The 20,625-nt window shown below is 45.5% G+C and overlaps 1 protein-coding gene across 1 annotated transcript; it reads left to right on the top strand.

The window, feature by feature from the left end:
- Positions 1-17,699: 17,699 nt before the first annotated feature.
- On the top strand, positions 17,700-20,507 carry LOC127313825 (tubulin beta-1 chain). Its single transcript, XM_051344292.2, has 4 exons — positions 17,700-17,844; positions 18,003-18,430; positions 18,513-18,782; positions 19,634-20,507. The coding sequence occupies exons 2-4, from the start codon at positions 18,037-18,039 to the stop codon at positions 20,305-20,307; spliced, it is 1,338 nt and encodes a 445-aa protein (XP_051200252.1). The 5' UTR covers positions 17,700-17,844; positions 18,003-18,036; the 3' UTR covers positions 20,308-20,507.
- The last annotated feature ends 118 nt before the right edge of the window (positions 20,508-20,625 follow it).

Raw genomic sequence — 20,625 nt, 5'->3', positions numbered from 1 at the left:
ACTGCAATACTACCACCATCAACTACACGCCAAACAAGCTATTTTTACGGCACCGTTGCCTCTTGCTCATATATATTCATACCACCTGTATTTCACTATCTCTTCGCCGAACTAGTGCACCTATTAGGTGTGTTGGGGACACAAGAGACTTCTTGCTTTGTGGTTGCAGGGTTGCATGAGAGGGATATCTTTGACCTCTTCCTCCCTGAGTTCGATAAACCTTGGGTAATCCACTTAAGGGAAAACTTGCTGCTGTTCTACAAACCTCTGCTCTTGGAGGCCCAACACTGTCTACAGGAAAGGAGGGGGAACGTAGACATCAAGCACTTTTCTGGCGCCGTTGCCGGGGAGGAAAGGTAAAAGGCACTCATACTTCGGTTCCAGGTAAAGTACTTTTCTGGCGCCATTGTGTTTGTGCTCGAAGCTATTTCCTTTAGATCCTGCAATTGCAACTTTTTGTTTCTTGTTTACACTAGTTAGGCATAATGGAAAACATCTGTGAGCTCTTTGTACTATTTCCTGAGTCAAGACATGAATGGTTTAATGCGAAAATTAAAAAACCCATGGAACATGTTAGCATGAATACTTTGAACACCATTGTTGCTAATGATATGGAAAATTCTAAGCTTGGGGAAGCTGGTTTTGATGAGCATGATCTTTTTAGTCCCCCGGGCATGGAGGAGAAAATTTACTTTGATGATACTTTGCCTCCTATTTATGATGATTATAATGATAGTAGTCTTTTGGTACCACCTACTATGGAGAGTAAATTTTGTTGTGATTATACTATGCCTCCTACACTTGATGAGAATAATAATGATAGCTACTTTGTTGAATTTGCTCCCACTATTACTAATAAAATTGATTATGCTTATGTGGAGAGTAATAATTTTATGCATGAGACTCATGATAAGAATGCTTTGTGTGATAGTTACATTGTTGAGTTTGCTCATGATGCTACTGAAAGTTATTATGAGAGAGGAAAATATGGTTGTAGAAATTTTCATGTTACTAAAACACCTCTCTATGTGCTGAAATTTTTCAAGCTATACTTGTTTTATCTTCCTATGCTTGTTACTTTGCTCTTCATGAACTTGTTTATTTACAAGATTCCCTTGCATAGGAAGCATGTTAGACTTAAATGTGTTTTGAATTTGCCTCTGGATGCTCTCTTTCGCTTCAACTACTATTTCTTATGAGTGCATCATTAAAACTGCTGAGCCCATCTTAATGGCTATAAAGAAAAGAACTTCTTGGGAGATAACCCATGTGTTATTTTGCTACAGTACTTTGTTTTATATTTGTGTCTTGGAAGTTGTTTACTACTGTAGCAACCTCTCCTTATCTTAGTTTTGTGTTTTGTTGTGCCAAGTTAAGCCGTTGATAGAAAAGTAAGTACTAGATTTGGATTACTGCGCAGTTTCAGATTTCTTTGCTGTCACGAATCTGGGTCCACCTCCCTGTAGGTAGCTCAGAAAATTAAGCCAATTTACGTGCATGATCCTCAGATATGTACGCAACTTTCATTCAATTTGAGCATTTTCATTTGAGCAAGTATGGTGCCATTTTAAAATTCGTCAATACGAACTGTTCTGTTTTGACAGATTCTGCCTTTTATTTCGCATTGCCTCTTTTGCTATGTTGGATGAATTTCTTTGATCCACTAATGTCCAGTAGCATTATGCAATGTCCAGAAGTGTTAAGAATGATTGTGTCACCTCTGAATATGTCAATTTATAATGTGCACTAACCCTCTAATGAGTTGTTTCGAGTTTGGTGTGGAGGAAGTTTTCAAGGGTCAAGAGAGGAGTATGATGCAACATGATCAAGGAGAGTGAAAGCTCTAAGCTTGGGGATGCACCCGGTGGTTCACCCCTGCATATATCAAGAAGACTCAAGCGTCTAAGCTTGGGGATGCCCAAGGCATCCCCTTCTTCATCGACAACATTATCAGGTTCCTCCCCTGAAACTATATTTTTATTCCATCACATCTTATGTGCTTTTTCTTGGAGCGTCGGTTTGTTTTTGTTTTTGTTTTGTTTGAATAAAATGGATCCTAGCATTCACTTTATGGGAGAGAGACACGCTCCGCTGTAGCATATGGACAAGTATGTCCTTGGTTTCTATTCATAGTATTCATGGCGAAGTTTCTCCTTCGTTAAATTGTTATATGGTTGGAATTGGAAAATGATACATGTAGTAATTGCTATAAATGTTTTGGGTAATGTGATACTTGGCAATTGTTGTGCTCATGATTAAGCTCTTGCATCATATGCTTTGCACCCATTAATGAAGAAATACATAGAGCATGCTAAAATTTGGTTTGCATATTTGGCTTCTCTAAGGTCTAGATAATTTCTAGTATTGAGTTTGAACAACAAGGAAGACGGTGTAGAGTCTTATAATGTTTTCAATATGTCTTTTATGTGAGTTTTGCTGCACCGGTTCATCCTTGTGTTTGTTTCAAATAATCCTTGCTAGCCTAAACCTTGTATCGAGAGGGAATACTTCTCATGCATCCAAAATACTTGAGCCAACCACTATGCCATTTGTGTCCACCATACCTACCTACTACATGGTATTTCCTGCCATTCCAAAGTAAATTGCTTGAGTGCTACCTTTAAACAATTCAAAATTTATCACCTCTGATTTGTGTCAATGTTTTATAGCTCATGAGGAAGTATGTGGTGTTTATCTTTCAATCTTGTTGGGCAACTTTCACCAATGGACTAGTGGCTTCATCCGCTTATCCAATAATCTTGCAAAAAGAGCTGGCAATGGGATTCCCAGTCCCAAATTAATTAACAAAAATAGACACTCCTCCATGGTATGTGATTGTTGGACGGCACCCGAAGGATTCGGTTAGCCATGGCTTGTGAAAGCAAAGGTGGGGAGGAGTGTCATCATAATAAAACTAAAATAAAAAGGCACTCCTTCATGGTATGAGATTGTTGGTAGGCACCCGAGGATTCGGTTAGCCATGGTTTGTGAAAGAAAGGTTGGAAGGAGTGCCACCTAAAATAAAATAAAATGGGAGCCGCTCTTTGAAGGTTTGTCTGGCAAGGGGGTTAGAGTACCCGCTACCATTCGTTGACAACAACATACACCTCTCAAAACTTTATTTTTATGCTCTCTTTATGTTTTCAAAACCAAAGCTCTAGCACAAATATAGCAATCGATGCTTTTCCTCTTTGAAGGACCATTCTTTTACTTTTATTGTTGAGTCAGTTCACCTATCTCTCTCCACCTCAAGAAGCAAACATTTGTGTGAACTGTGCATTGATTCTTACATACTTGCTTATTGCATTTGTTATATTGCTGTGCATTGACAACTATCCATGAGATATACATGTTACAAGTTGAAAGCAACCGCTGAAACTTAATCTTCTTTTGTGTTGCTTCAATACCTTTTACTTTGAATTATTGCTTTATGAGTTAACTCTTATGCAAGACTTATTGATGCTTGTCTTGAAGTGCTATTCATGAAAAGTCTTTGCTTTATGATTCACTTGTTTACTCATGTCATATACATTGTTTTGATCGCTGCATTCACTACATATGCTTTACAAATAGTATGATCAAGGTTATGATGGCATGTCACTCCAGAAATTATCTGTGTTATCGTTTTACCTGCTCGGGACGAGCAGAACTAAGCTTGGGGATGCTGATACATCTCCGACGTATCGATAATTTCTTGTGTTCCATGCCACATTATTGAAGTTATCTACATGTTTTATGCACACTTTATGTCATATTCGTGCATTTTCTGGAACTAACCTATTAACAAGATGCCGAAGTGCCAGTTCCTGTTTTCTGCTGTTTTTGGTTTCAGAAATCCTAGTAACGAAATATTCTCGGAATCGGACGAAATCAACGCCCAGGTTCCTATTTTTCCCGGAACCATCCAGAACACCCGAGAGCCGCCAGAGGGGAGCCCTGGGGGCCCCACACCACACCCTGGCGCGGCCAGAGGGGGGGTCGCGCCGCCCTATGGTGTGGGCCCCCCAGAAGCCCTCCTGCGCCGCCTCTTCGCCTATATAAAGCCTCCGTCACGAAAACCCTGATACGATTGGCGAAAACCACAGAAACCTTCCAGAGCCGCCGCCATCGCGACGCCAAGATCTGGGGGACAGGAGTCTCTGTTCCGGCACGCTGCCGGAGCGGGGAAGTGCCCCCGGAAGGCTCCTCCATCGACACCGCTGCCATCTCCACCGCCATCTTCATCACCGCTGCTGCTCCCATGAGGAGGGAGTAGTTCTCCATCGAGGCTCGGGGCTGTACCGGTAGCTATGTGGTTCATCTCTCTCCTATGTACCTCAATACAATGATCTCATGAGCTGCTTTACATGATTGAGATTCATATGAGTTTTGTATCACAATTTATCTATGTGCTACTCTAGCAAAGTTATTAAAGTAGTTCTATTCCTCCTGCACGTGTGTAAAGGTGACAGTGTGTGCACCGTGTTAGTACTTGGTTTATGCTATGATCATGATCTCTTGTAGATTGCGAAGTTAACTATTGCTATGATAATATTGATGTGATCTATTCCTCCTACATATGCATGAAGGTGACAGTGTGCATGCTATGTTAGTACTTGGTTTAGTCTGTTGATCTATCTTACACTATAAGGTTACTTAAATATGAACAAATTGTGGAGCTTGTTAACTCCGGCATTGAGGGTTCGTGTAATCCTACGCAATGCGTTCATCATCCAACAAAAGTGTAGAGTATGCATTTATCTATTCTGTTATGTGATCAATGTTGAGAGTGTCCACTAGTGAAAGTGTAATCCCTAGGCCTTGTTCCTAAATACTGCTGCTATCGCCGCTTGTTTCTTGTTTTCTTTGCGTTACTACTGCTGCAATACTACCACCATCAACTACACGCCAGCAAGCTATTTTCTGGCACCGTTGCTACTGCTCATATATATTCATACCACCTGTATTTCACTATCTCTTCGCCGAACTAGTGCACCTATTAGGTGTGTTGGGGACACAAGAGACTTCTTGCTTTGTGGTTGCAGGGTTGCATGAGAGGGATATCTTTGACCTCTTCCTCCCTGAGTTCGATAAACCTTGGGTAATCCACTTAAGGGAAAACTTGCTGCTGTTCTACAAACCTCTGCTCTTGGAGGCCCAACACTGTCTACAGGGAAGGAGGGGGAACGTAGACATCAATTACTCAAACCACTGGAGATACCGGAGTGGAAATGGGATGAAATCGGAATGGATTTTGTTACTGGTCTACCAATGACTAGTAAGAAGAAGGATATGATATGGGTAATAGTGGATAGACTTACCAAGAGTGCTCATTTCATAGCCGTAAATACAAAGGATACTGCAGAGAAGCTTGTGGATATATATGTTAAGGAGATTGTGAGTAAGCATGGAGTACCAAAGAAGATAGTCTCAGATAGAGGTTCAATTTTCACATCAGCATTCTGGAAACAACTACAAGAATCTTTGGGATCCAAATTGGATTTCAAGACAAAGATATCATCCACAAACCGGAGGACAAACCGAAAGAACCAATCAGATACTTGAAGACATGCTTAGAGCTTGTGCTCTGAACTTTGGAGGCTCATGGGAGGACCATTTACCTTTAGCGGAGTTCTCATATAACAATAGTTATCAGAGTAGCATCCAGATGGCACCGTACGAAGCATTGTACGGAAGAAAGTGTCGATCACCAATTTGTTGGTTTGAAACCGGAGAAAACAAGGAGTTTACACTGGACTACATCAAGGAGAGACAAGGAGTCATCGAGGTGATCCGGGATAGACTCAAAATAGCTCAGAGTCGTCAAAAGAGTTATGCCGACTTAAGAAGAAGAGATTGGGAACCAAAAGTAGGTGAGATGGTATATTTAAAGGTTAGCCCAATGATAGGACTTAAGAGGTTCGGAGTGAAAGGAAAGTTAAGTCCTCGATATATAGGACCATTTAAGATACTCAGTCAGAATCGAGGAACAACTTTTGAGTTGGAATTACCAGCACAACTAAGTCAAGTTCACAATGTATTTCATGTATCACAACTCAGAAGGTGTTTAAAGGCACCAGATGATCCCATCACATATGAAGAAATAGAATTGCAATCTGATCTAACTTATGTGGAAAGACCTGAAAAGATCTTAGAAGTACAGTGGAAGAAGTTAAGGAACAGAGCAATCAAATACTGCAAAGTTCAATGGCAACATCATCCTGAGCGAGAAGCCACTTGGGAGACAGAAGAAGAACTCAGGAAGTCTTACCCCGAGATGTTCAGGTACCAATCTTAACTTCGGGACGAAGTTTCTGTTAAGGGGGAGAGGCTGTAATAACCCAGAACATAGGAACAACGAAGGGTAGATTTAGAAATGGGATGTGCATTTCATCGCAAAACGGGGGAAATTTTCGCGCCTTATTGCAACTAAACCTAAGAGGGATCGAGGTTCTCTCTCATTTTGCACTTAGGGTTAGGCAATGTGAGTTAGGGAAATTTCGACATGATCTCTTTTGTATCTTGTTGATTTGGGGAATTGATTTCATTTAACAAGTAAGATGCATTTGGAATATCAAACATTAAGTATAAATGAATATGGAAATTGAATTCACAATTCAAAAACAAATTATGAATTCAAATAACTTTGAATTTCAAAGTGAATAATAAATACAACATTTATTCCAGAATATAAACATTACACAAATCAAAAGCTCATAAGTAAAATTTGAGCTTTATTGATATCACAACACAGATTACATTGTCTTTACAATATTCTTGATACAAGAATTGATGAATAATAAATAGAAATGAAAATGAAGATTACAATATTGCTCCTAAACTAAAACCTAGACTAAATGACTTGAAGTATATCTTCATGGTCATATTCATCTTCAAAACCTGCAATATAAATCACAAGTGCTAAACCAGAATGTAAGTGTTAGCAATTTCAGTTTGGACAGTTAACACAAACCACAGGAATTCAGTTTGGACAGTGAAACTGTCACTGTACACTTGTGCTTGTCCAAAACTCTGGACAGCACAAGATAAGGGCAACAGCAGACCAAACCTGAGCACCACCAGGGGCTCAAGTTTCAGCATATGAGAGCACACAGCTCATGTGTGTTGGCAGCCACAACAAGGCAATGCACCAGCTTAGTCACCAAAGCAAGCCAGGCTTGTGTGTCATTGCAAGAACAGAAGTAGAGTTCATATAAAAGGGGCACAAACCCTAGAAACAGTAACCAGTCGACCAGATAAGGATTCACAAGGTAAGGGTGAGGCAAGAACAAGCACAGTTCATCCAGTTCTTGCTCAAGAACAGAACCAACACACACAACCACTCAACCACCAGAAATCATGGTGACCTGAGAAGATCATCCAAGACCTGGAGGTGAAGGGCTGTGACACAAACCACAAGTCTGCATCAACACAAAATCTCAATCTAGGAGCTGGAACAAGGTATACCAAATACCTGGACAGATCCAATGGATCTGATCCATCATATGCATGAAATAAGCATGGGATGAGCAGATGCTCAAAAGGGTAAATCATCACTTGGTTTTCACCAAGGATTACTGCCAGTCTAGAAGCCACTAAAACAGAAATCATCCAGATACAGATCTTGTGCACACACTAGCAAGATCTCATGCACAGATAGCACCAGTAGATGTATTGCAAGGTTTAGCAGCTAACCAAGACTACACAGAAAATCCTAAGCATACAACCATCAGGAAACCCTAGATTTCTTCACAGGCAAGCATATTGGCATTCATATTTATTATGATCCCCAAATATGCAAGCAAAGATGAGTAGCCAACAAGATCCCACCAACCATGTGAGCAACCAACAAGAGCAAGGCTACCGAGGTCACAAAGACACTTAGCACCAATTAAGAGAAAGCCAAATATATCACATCATTATCCAGGAATGGATTCAGATTTAATTGCTTGCCAGATAATCATGAACAGCCAAAATCATTTGCAAGCAAATCATTTAAATCATTACTGCATAAGCAGTTCATCATAATTTAATTAATACAAGCATGAATTTATCACAGATCCATGCTTAGCACTGACAGTAGCTTGAGTAAGCAACATCATAGTGATGCTTGAGCATCAGCATCACAAGGAAATTGAATCACTTAGTCACAGTATTAGCCAGTAAGCTATCACTGATAATTGAATTGATCAAATGGATCAATTATAGCAAGCCAAGTTACACAGAGAGGTTAGCCAACAAGCAAGGAATGATCCAATGGATCATTGGCTTGCATAGGAAGCACTGAAGCATATCACAGGCACCACTGGCACACACACAAGTGTCACAGATGCATAGCAGTACACCTAGACAAGCAAGCATGATATACCAGTAAGCTCATAAGCATGAACAGCATGGCATAGCAAGCAATAAGCAAGCAACACATGACATGCACAGCCAGCAACACACTGGTCAGTACCAGAGATTGGTAAATTGGCCAGAGCTTGCAGTAAACAGAAGCACAGGCAAATTGCACAGCAATAGCAAGGCTCTGCATGATCACAGGATCATCAGAGAGCAGTAGAACAAGAGAAGAAGGAGCACAGAATCTTGGGAGGCGCACAGGCATGGAGAGGAGAAGGAGAAGGAGCAGAGCAACTTACACGCACCTGGTGGCAGAGGCTATGGCATGGCGAGGCAGTGCTCGCGCGGCCATAGCAGCTGCAAAGCCAGGGAAGGCGCCGGCGTTACGCCGACGAACACCACCACAGCAGCACGGCACGGAGACGACGGCACTGGTACTGCGAGCAGCACCCGCGCCAGGTCAGTCTCGGAGGCGCACACGTCGACGGCGAGGGCGAGAGCTCGTCGGAGATCACCCAATCGCCCTAGGCGATTCTCCACGAGATCCAGAGAGGAGGTGATTCGCCAGGAGAGGAAGCAATCGGAGAAACCACGCGGACAGATCGATAGATCGTCTCGCGGCGGTCCAGATCAGGTAGGTGGCGAGGTCAGGGAAGCACGGCGATGGCCGGAGCGAGGCGGCGGCCATGGCGGCGACGCCATCGCCAGGGCGTCGCGAGAGAGGCTAGGGTTAGGAACGAAAAGTGAGAGAGGGCCGAGTGAGGGAGAGCGGTGGGCCGTTCGGCTCCACCGAGCTGCTATGGGGCAAGCCTTAGTGGGCTGTCCCATGGGCTTAGGTTATTGGGCTGGGCCCAATATGGGTCCAGGGGGGTATTTTGGTCTTTTAACATTTAATAAAAGGCCAGAACTTTACCAACTTTTAATAAATCAATTACAACTCTAAAAATCCATTAAAAATTGGATTAATGAATGAAAAATAAATCTTAACAAGAAAAAAATATGAAATGGAATTTATGAAACAAATTCAAAATTATGAATTTTAAGAATTCAAATAATAACTTGGAATTTAAAATTATTATTTACTTGTATTTAAAATTCAAGGAAAAATCTCAAATAAGTTCAAATACTTATTTTCAAACATTTCAAAATGAAATTCTATTATTCCAAGTCATTTCTTTTGGAAAAGGGTATTTTTCCCAGAAAAATACTATACTCCTTTTTATTCCAAAAACTATAGAGGTAACTCTATAATTTTCAATTATTTTTGGAATGATTAAGGGAATCACCAAGTAAATAGTTTTACTTTGAATTGTTGTACTTTGTGTGAATTAAAATGGTTTATACTTTTAAATCAATTGTAAATTACTGTCAAAGACATAAATCTTAAACGCAACCCTAAATTGATATAACTCAGCGGGGTAAAGGGATTCAACATAAAATAATACATCCATGATTGCATTATTTGGATTTTATAACATTGTCCTTACCAGACAATGATGCTTCTTACAGAACCCGAGGTCCAGGTTCCATCAACTGCATTGAACTGCACTATCTCGCAGTCCACAGGCAAGTTCACCCTTGCTCATGTCAACTTGAGTATTTTCTACTACTTTAATGCAAAGCTATATACTTATCATTCCTGCATCGCAAATAAAATGTTACTTTCCAACTATGAATATGACTATGTGGCTGGCAATGGAACCATGGTATGTGTTGATATGGTGGAGGTTCCATTGCAATGGGTTATATCACCCTAGGATTAATTACCAATGCCGTCCAGTGATTCTAGCGCCGTACAAACCGCGTTGACCATGAGATCTATAATGGCCTGGGAAGCCAGTAGTATCTTTTCCCTTCGCACGCCAACGGATTGGTAGAGCGGCGGGGTGTTGAGGCACCGCCGTAGGTTGGGATAGCCTTTTAAATCCCCATCCATTAGTGATGATGGCTCTACGATCTATGAAGGATTGTCCGGAGTACACCATGAGTAAAGCCGTATTATCGGGGGAAGTCTACTGGAGGTGTACGGTTGGACAAAAGGGTGGGTTTGCAGTCGCGGAGAAGGCGGTGTGGGCTTGGATCTTTATACCTGGCCTCACACCAAAGGAAGTGTGAACGGGGGCAAGTCCCTGCGGATGGCAAAAAGGGTGAGATCTCTTGTGGGAAAAGTAACGCACCTCTGCAGAGTGTATCAAATTGTGGCTGTCACTCCTTGTTCCGGGAAAGGAACTGCGAACGCGGCAGGAAAGGAACTCCACGAAGTTCTAGTCAACCTGTGAAGACTGACGGGCATAGTTTTCATAATAAAAGCAACCTTTTGAAGAAATGATTTCAAAACATGCATTGACCTGCGATTTCCTGATCAATGGTCGTAGCTAGTGCATCAAACACCTTTTTATTCTTTTAGAACTTGCTGAGTACCTCTGTACTCACTTTCTTTCGACACCCTTGCTAGACTGTGATCCGGAAGTGGAGGCCATCAACGATGGAGCACCAGAAGGAAGTTACGAGCTGGTCTACGAAGAACCTGATCTTACCGGAGGAGTTGAAGGAGTAGACTATGGGATAGTCTACGGACCTGATGACACAGAGGTGGAGGAGTAGTGATATACCTAGCATCATAGAGCCGAGCAGCGTAGAACTTACCTAAATAAGCTGTTGAGCTCTTTCATCTATAGTATGAGTTGTAATCGTACTTTAGTAGTATCTTAGGGTGTTCTCATAGGACCTGTGAGAATACCAACTTGTTAAGACAATGTTTGTAATAAAGTATGGAGTGTTATGACCTGCAATGTTTCTGTTGTACCACTCTGAGGGATAAGGCAATTTGTGAAGAAGTTCCTTCACAAAGATCATATCAACGACTTGTATACTACAACATGAAGTGGTATGCTGGGTCACCGCACTTGCCCTATCTCTTGATTCCCCCGATGATTTTGCTCATTCTTGAGGGATCTAACAGAGGAGATCTAGATCTACAATCCCACCAATCCATTTCTCCTCTAAGTGAGGGGAACCCTTTGGATCTAGATCTTGAAGTCATTTGTTGATTTCCTCCAGTGTTCTTCCTCTGTAATCTCATTATAGCATTTGTTGCTTTGGTGAGATTTGAGTGTGAAAGATTTGAACATCTTTGGTGTTCTTGCTTTGCATCATTGCATAGTGTTGAGCTCTCCACCACGATTAGTTCGAGTGAGAGACCGTGAGCTTGTTACTCTTGGAGGGTGACCTCCTAGTTGGCTTGGTTGGTGTCCCGGTGACCTCCTTCGTGGAAGGTTGTGAAGAGGCTCGGGCATCTCCTTCGTGGAGCTTGCCATCTCCGGAGTGGAGGATAATCTAATCATAAGAAAATGGGCTATTATTTCGTGAGATAGGCTCGGAGAAGAAGGTGAGCCTTCGTGGAGTTGGGAAATCCTTCGTGGGATCCCCACCTCTCCAAACGTGACGTACCTTCTTGTAAAGGAAGGGAACACAGGAATACATCTTCGTCTCTGCGTGCCTCGGTTATTTCTATACCCGAGTTTACTTTCCCTTGTGATAGCCATCGAGCTTGAAGTATTTATTATATCTTGTTATCACTTGTTGTTCATATATATATTGTGCCTATCTTGCTTTGCCCTAGTTGTTGTTGTTGCACTTAGTTGGACCTAGCATATTTAGGGTTTGTGCTTGTAAAATAAACGTTAGTTTAATTCCGCATTCTTACAAGCAAAATTCGTATGAGTTTTTAAAACGTTTATTCACCCCCTCTAGGCGACATCTCGTCCTTTCAAGTAGCACTTGAATTAAAACTACTCATTTGAATTTGAGTTCAAATAGACAAATTGAATTCAAATTTGAATATTAAACAAGACATCAAATGGAATTCAAATTCAAAGGTTGAACAATCATTACAATATTTTCAAATAGGGAAAATTTGAGCTTTATTAATAAATAAACACATTACATTGTGTTTACAACATTCTTTATATAATACAACGAATGAACATATAAATAAATGGAAAATTTCAAGGTTTTCAAAACAGAAATGTAAACCTTCACTAAAAACCCTAGCTACGACCATCTTCATTTTCCTTTCCATTGCTTTGATTACGAGCCAGCATAGCTGGAGCTATGAAGAGAACGCTGATCAAGCAGCAAGCACAACTAGTTGATTTGGGACACACTTTGTCTAGGAGCTAGAACAAGGTCTAAACCATGGCCTGAAATGGATCCAAAGGATCTATTTCATACCATAGTATAGCAACTAAAAAGAATCAACGCTGGTAGATAAAGTTTATCATCGACGCGGAGAGGAAGATGTAGTGTCGAGCGACGCGTTGAACATGACCCATGGCGGCAACCAAAACGATCGAAGCAAGACGGCGACGGTGGAGGCGACACAGGAGTCGCGAGAGCTCGAGGGGAATTAGAGTTAGGGTTGAATCGAGTAGGGTCATGCGAGTGAGGCAGGTGGGCTGAGTCACCCAAGGTGGTTCGACCTAACCTGCTAGTTGGTCTGACTATGGGGCCAAGGAGTATGTCCGTCTTTTCACAAAATCAATAAATCCAGAGAACCCTAAAAATCCAAAATTAGAATAATAATAATAGTTTTTCTGAATTCTAATTAAATTCTTGAAATGTTTTGAATAAAATTTCAAAACTCAATTTTCTTAAATAAAAATATTTTTAAGAATTAAAATAAAAACCAAATTCTTAAGTAATAAAAAGGTAAAATCTTAAAAGAGAATTGAAAGTTTCATTTTCGGACTTGAAAAATAAAATAGTAAAATAACATTATTGAGAAATCCTTTATTAAAAGAGTTTTAGTAAATCTTTAAAATAACACCAAATTAACATTTAGAATTAACTCTCATTCTTTAAATAAAATCAAATTTAACCCAAACCTAAGAATCTGAACCACAATCACATAAGGAGGGTAACAACACCAAATCCACATAGGCATGCATCACTTGGATCTTTAAACATTGCCCTTACCGGACAATGATGCTTCTTTTTCAGAATCTGAGGTCCGATGTCGGGCCTTCAATGCCGCCCGCCACTGGTAGGATTCCTCATTCTGGGTGAGTCCCGCTTGCTCGCGAGCGGCCGCCTTGGTCTGGCGGTAAGAGTTGAGCTCAATCTGCCTTTGCTGCTCAGCCGCCATGAGAAGTGGTCGAAGTTGAAGTCCGACAGGTTTAGCTTGTCTTCGGGCCGAGGCGGCTCTTGTTGTGGCGATTCTGGCCTTGCATCGAGTAGGTGGTGTCGAGACATCACAACATTGTTGAGAGTGTGGAGTAGAATGCGGCGGTGGTGAGTGGAGAGTGCACACTAAATAGAAGAACAAGGTCGGTGTGTGCACTTACCATGGCGGTATTCGAGGCGTCTACGCGAGGGAAATCAACGGGTTCATCAAAGATGTTGATCTACCGCCGAACATCCGAGGCGTCACATTAAAGAGGAAGCCGTGCCAATCCCGCGCTTGAAATCTAGCGTCCGTTCGTTCGGCGTCCTATGCGTCCTAGAGCATCTCTAACAGAGCCCATAAATCCCACCGGAACCGAATTTTTCCGGCGGATTTACGGGTTCGGGCCGAATGTGGCACAGAACGGAGCCCGAATCGATGGGCCGGCCCGTAAAAGAAGTTTAGGGGCCCGAGAAACTCCCCGCACGCCCCGTATTAAAAGAGGCCGCGAAGGGGAGTTCGGTTCGCAAACCCTACTCCCCTCCGCCGCTGCCGCCGCCTTGCTCCGCCAACTCCGACGAGCAACTGCCGTCTCCCCTACGCCGCATCGCCGCTCATAGAGGTCCGCATGGAAAGCCGCGGTAGCTCCGCTAGGGGAGGAGGAAGCTTGGGCGGCGGCGACTCGCCTCCGCGCCCACCCGTATTCCGCATGGAGGAGGAGCAACGAAAATGGGTCCGCTCGGAGGGCGCGTGCAAGCGGAGCGCCCGCCGGTGGACCAACTTGGGGATCATGCCCCCGGGGAAGCTCGCCAAGTACGCACTCGGAGGCGAGGGGTCCTCCTCCGGCGGTTCGCGCAAGTCCGGGAATACGAGGCGGTGCACCGGGAAGAATGCGTCCGCCGCGTGAAGCTGGGGATCGTCGAGCTCGACGCGGAGTAGGACCTCCACGCGTCCTCTGCCTCGCCTTCCACCGCCACCACCTCCGCCGCCGCGCGTAGAGGCCATCGGGACCTAATTTTGGGCAAAATTAGCTCGCGCCGCTGCGGATAGTACTTAATTTAGTTTATTAGTTTGTATTATGCAAACTTTCGTGCTAAATCGGAGCTAGAACTATCATCTATATGTGTTCATCAATGAATTCTTCGGCGAGAATTTTAATTTCGTGTTTTCAGTTCGTATTTTACGGTTTCTGTTCTGCGCCACTGCCAAAATCGAACGAACTCACGTTTTCAGGAGACTGAATACCATGTTTTCGGTTTCAACTTTTTCGGGCTCTACTAGAGATGCTCTAAGAGCATCTCCAACAGGTGCGGTAAAAGACGCGCGCGCAAAAAAACGCCAGTTTGGCGCGCGCGGACGCCCGCGCAAACCTCCAGCGGACGCGCGAAAAAGAGGCATGCGCTAAAAAGTTTACCGCGCCCGCGCTTTTGCGCTATCCCACGCGGGAACTTGCCGCTTCGGCTGGCGCGCGCGCTATAAAATGCCACGCGGGCGCGTACCCAACCGTCCGGAAACTTCAGTTGCCCGCGTGTCGCTCCGCCTCCGCCTCCCCCTATCGCCGCTCTGCCTCCCGCGTCGCGCCCGCGCCGCCACTCCGTCTCTGACAACACCATGCCTCCGCGCCGCTGCTCCACCTTCGACGCCGAGATCCGCTCCGCCGTCGCCTAGCGCCTCGGCCGCTCCTGCCGCCAGATGAATTTCTACGATGTGTGGACGCGGGAGCAGGCGGAGATGCTCGCGCCGCCATCGTCGGCTGTCACACGCGAGCAGCAACGGCGAGCTCGAGCAGCGGCTCCACATCGAGGAGCAGGACTGATGCAGCCCCGCTCAAGGACGACACTACATCATGGCCAACTTATCCCCCAAGTGGACCGAGGACTCCCGAGTGAAAACTACACATGACAGTGTGAACTCACTCCTCTCTACGCTTGACCTAGACACATCCCCGAATGGAATGCTACCTCATGCCAACGCTCCATGTGTCATTAGGTACATGGTTCATCAAGGATACGAGGAGGAGGAAGTCCCATTGCTCATGGGAGAAGAAGCTAAGGTCAAGGAAGGAGGAGTGGAGAGAAGAGAAGAAGAGCAAGTGGAGGAAGACCTGCCGGTCAGACCGGCCCCCATGGCCGGTCATAACGGCCCTCAGCCTGAGGCTCCACAGCGCCGAAACCAGAGACCAGGAGGTCCAGCCAGTATGACCGGGCCAGGCCGGTATGACCGGGCCATGCTGCGAAGGCCGCAACGAGACCAGGAGCTGGAGCCGGTCATATCGGGTCCCATGGCCGGTATGACCGGGTGGACCCCGACCAGAACTAATCCAAGTCAATCTTAGCCCTCTATTTATCATCTATGGTCAAGTAAACTTTGTTGTAATGCCCCTTTTACCCCTTGGACGAATCTGGACCTATATGTATCTCATCCCCACCTCAATTAGGGTTTAGACAAGATTTGAAGCTTAAACTACTTGAGCTTTGTCTCCCTAGAACTATGTTCTTTGTATCAAGGCACTCTTGAGGATTTCCTACTCTTCATGGATGATTCAAGGCTCCCCCCTCTTTCATCCAAGTTCTAGTTTGGATCTTCATCACCAATCTCTCCCTTCTTGGATTCTACCCAAGGGTCTTTCCAAGAAGTGATTCTATTGGCTTGGTCTAACCTACCAAGGGAGTAAAGTTTGTTTGTGTTGGGTTGTGTGTGTTTTGATTTGAGTTTTGTGTGTGTTCTTCCCCTTTCCCACCTTTCCCATCCACACACTTGATCAAATTCGTGAGATCTGGGCACTCCCTAGCCCTTAGGCCTCATCAAGGACGAGCGCCTCCGCCTCGAGTGGGCGTGGCAGTTCCCGGAGGATGTCGCCGCGATGGAGGCGTTCTACGCGCAGAAGAAGGAGCAGAAGGCGGCGGCGAAGAAGAAGAAGACTGACCGCATGAAGCGCCGGGCGGAGTTGGCGGCGAGGAAGACGGAGAGGGCGGAGAAGGCGGTGATGAGGGCGAGGAGGGCGGAGGAGAAGAAAAACGGCGCTGGGCCGTCCACGATCATCCCCTCCTCCTCCTCCTTCGAGTGGACAACTACTCCGGTGTCCGACACTACTCCGAGCAGCCACTCGTCGGACTTCAACTGGGACTCGGAGTAGATTTTAGGGTAGTTTAAATAAAATGTGGCTGTACCGTCAAACTTTTAATATATTTCGTAATTCCCGATTAATTTATCGTATTTTGTTTGATTTGTTTTGAACAAAAGACGATCAAACTTGTTCGCGCCGCGCACTGCATAATGGCTCGCCCGGTGAAGGACCACTTTTACCGCCCGAGCACGCGCCGCAAAATACCGCATCCGGCGGGGCAACTTTCAGCGCAGCACGCTATCAGGGCATGAGCAATGGTGGCATACACAACTAGCTGCTCAATGTAAAAAAGTTGTCAGAAGCAACATGGTCAATTTTATCTCTCCAATGGAAGCTACAACTTTAGCCAGAAAAAAGAGAGAAGGAACCCCACAAATATGACACTATGTATCTCTTTCTCTCTCAAAAAAGCATGCTTTTTAGGCTTAAGATCCCACTTCTTGAAGAGGAGGCTGCCTCCTCATCCGAACCTAATTTGGACCACCCGAATCTAGTTAAAGGTGTGAGGCAGTAGCTCTAGGGCAGTGCATTGGGCATGCCCTCAGTTTACAGCGCGGCCGAAATGATTTTTAGCGCACCGATTTTTAGCTCTAAACAAAGCAAAGGCAATGAAGCTGCCCGGCTGATGTGGTCGTCCATTCGGTGCCACATTGGTGATACGAAAGCATGTGGATGGAGATGCATATCGGGGAACTTCGCATGCACGTGAAGGTGACATCCGCAGTGAACACCGTGAGTGCAGCGCAGTAGTTGAAATGTCATCCGAGCAAGAAGGAAACGAGCTCTCGTTCTCAACGGTAGGTCCTCTCCTACTCCTATTTTGAACTTGCGGTTTTTACTCAAAGGAAAAAAAAGAGATAAAAGCCCTCGGAAATCGGGCCTGCCACAATCCTTGGCTTCGCAACGACGTCTGATGAGGGCAAATCGGTCCTTCCACCCGGCCCCAGCGAGCGGCAGCCGTCCACCCGAAAATTTTCAAAATCCAAAAGCGCCCCCAACGGGCCACCCGAAGCCGACGCGAGCAGCCGGCCGCTCCTCCCCGTCGGACGGCTGCGATCTTCCCGAGCGCCTCCTCGGAGAAAGCGAGCGCCCTGGGCCGTCCGATCCCGTGCCCTAGCCCCACGCGCCGCTATAAAAAAACCGCCCCCCATTCCGGCCACACCAAGAACAACAACAACACACTCCAATCCCATCTCGCTTCTCCGCCCGGACGCTCCAATCCCCTCCTCAGGTACCCGAATCTCCCCAATTTTCCACCGTCCCCTGCTCTCCGGCGGATCTCCGTCGGTTAACCTGCGTCTACTTCGCTTCGATTCCTTCGTTTTGGTCCGGATTCATGGCGCGGTTCCACGCAGATCTGAACCCAACATTTCCCGTCGTTTTCCGCAGGTAGTGAAGGAAGCCGAACTCGGCGCCGGCGAAGATGAGGGAGATCCTGCACATCCAGGGCGGGCAGTGCGGGAACCAGATCGGGTCCAAGTTCTGGGAGGTGGTGTGCGACGAGCACGGCATCGACCCCACGGGCCGCTACGTCGGCACCTCCGACCTGCAGCTCGAGCGCGTCAACGTCTACTACAACGAGGCCTCCTGCGGCCGCTTCGTGCCGCGCGCCGTGCTCATGGACCTCGAACCCGGCACCATGGACTCCGTCCGCACCGGCCCATACGGCCAGATCTTCCGCCCCGACAACTTCGTCTTCGGCCAGTCCGGCGCCGGGAACAACTGGGCTAAGGGGCACTACACCGAGGGCGCCGAGCTCATCGACTCCGTCCTCGACGTCGTCCGCAAGGAGGCCGAGAACTGCGACTGCCTCCAAGGTACTCTTCACCTTTCACGACTCTCTCAGATTCCACAAATTCCAGCGAGCAATTCTGAATTTCGTACATGTGTTCTCGTCAGGCTTCCAGGTTTGCCACTCGCTCGGCGGGGGCACCGGGTCCGGCATGGGCACGCTCCTGATCTCCAAGATCAGGGAGGAGTACCCGGACCGGATGATGCTCACCTTCTCCGTGTTCCCGTCGCCCAAGGTCTCTGACACGGTGGTGGAGCCCTACAACGCCACCCTCTCCGTCCACCAGCTGGTCGAGAACGCCGACGAGTGCATGGTGCTCGACAACGAGGCCCTCTACGACATCTGCTTCCGCACCCTCAAGCTCACCACCCCTAGCTGTAAGCAGATCTGTGATACCAAGTTTAATTACCTGCTCGTATTTGACTTCGTAGTAATGTGGATGGTAAATGGCCATTATGTGAGCGATTTGATGGATGCTAGCTCTTACCAGTCATATGGGTAGTGATTTCTCGTTTTTTTTTCTTCTGAAGAAGCTTGTTTGTCAATTGTAATATTTGCTAGTAGTTTAGTTCTGGTGATACAAACGACTGCCTGTAGTGTCCAAATAAAAGGGTGTTTGTTTGATGCCATGATGGGATCTGAACTAGTTTGATCTGCTAGGAATATGTTATCATTCTGGGGATGCTATTTCTTAGTTGTGGTGCTTAACCACTCTATATCCACCAAACTGCCTGCTTTTAGTTCCCAAATAAAATGAGAATAAAATGCTGTTAGTTTGATGCCATGATTGAAGCTGAATTAGTTTAATCTGGTAGGAATATGTTATCAGTCTGGGTATGATATTTCTTAGTTGTTGTGCTTAACGCTTGACTGCCCAGCTTAGACAGCATTTGTTAGTTGGTGTGCTTGTCTTGTTTGATAGCCTAAGTTAGACATAGTTGGAGTGACTTTAAACCTACCTGTCCTTCAGCACTGATGAAGAAATATTAAATTAATAAACTGACAAATGCTGGTGGATATATAGATTGGGTCTTCTACTGTATCTATTTCAGTACCTTGATGCACCATGCATTACAGGCAGTTCCTGCTATTACATTTTCTTGGGATACTTCCTGCTAAAATATAAGTTATGCAATGATTAAAATCCATCCAGCATGTTAATTTCTTGTCAAATACTCCTTATTAAGCCACTTTTGCTGATGATTGAATCTTGCTTTTTTGTTGACAGTTGGTGACCTGAACCACCTGATCAGTGCCACCATGAGCGGTGTCACCTGCTGCCTCCGCTTCCCAGGACAGCTGAACTCAGACCTCCGCAAGCTTGCCGTCAACCTGATCCCCTTCCCGCGTCTGCACTTCTTCATGGTGGGCTTTGCGCCACTCACCTCTCGTGGGTCGCAGATGTATCGCTCCCTCACTGTCCCTGAGCTCACCCAGCAAATGTGGGACTCCAAGAACATGATGTGTGCTGCTGACCCGCGCCACGGCCGCTACCTCACCGCCTCGGCCATGTTCCGTGGCAAGATGAGCACCAAGGAGGTTGACGAGCAGATGATCAATGTGCAGAACAAGAACTCCTCCTACTTCGTGGAGTGGATCCCGAACAACGTCAAGTCAAGTGTCTGTGACATCCCGCCGCGTGGCCTCTCCATGGCGTCCACCTTCATCGGCAACTCCACCTCCATCCAGGAGATGTTCCGCCGCGTGAGCGAGCAGTTCACGGCCATGTTCAGGAGGAAGGCTTTCTTGCATTGGTACACTGGCGAGGGGATGGACGAGATGGAGTTCACTGAGGCTGAGAGCAACATGAACGATCTTGTCTCCGAATACCAGCAGTACCAGGATGCCACCGCTGATGAGGATGGCGACTACGAGGAGGAGGAAGAGGCCGAGCAGGAGTAGATCCAGTTGCCCCCAGCGATGGTATCTTGGTTAATTTGGTTGTAGTGTCATGTTATAGTCTGGTGCTTGTTTGTGTATCCTGGCATGTAGTTTGGGTATTGAGTACTGAGTTGGTCTGCAGGCATGTTCACTCGATGCTACCTTTGTGTGATTTGTTATGTCGAGCTAGTGGATTGGAAATAGAATGCTTGCTTTGAAAATTGATGCGATGGTTCTGCATGTTTTCCTGTCCCTCGTTAAGTTCATCTGAATTTGTGGCTTCGCTCTTCTGCAAGAATTGAAAAATCTGTAGTACATGAGCCAATATCTCCATGTGAA

This window comes from Lolium perenne, chromosome 1, assembly GCF_019359855.2.
Source record: "Lolium perenne isolate Kyuss_39 chromosome 1, Kyuss_2.0, whole genome shotgun sequence".
NCBI lineage: Eukaryota > Viridiplantae > Streptophyta > Magnoliopsida > Poales > Poaceae > Lolium > Lolium perenne.
The sequence above is the reverse complement of the archived record's forward strand: the minus strand, read 5'-3'. Positions and strand labels throughout refer to the sequence as shown.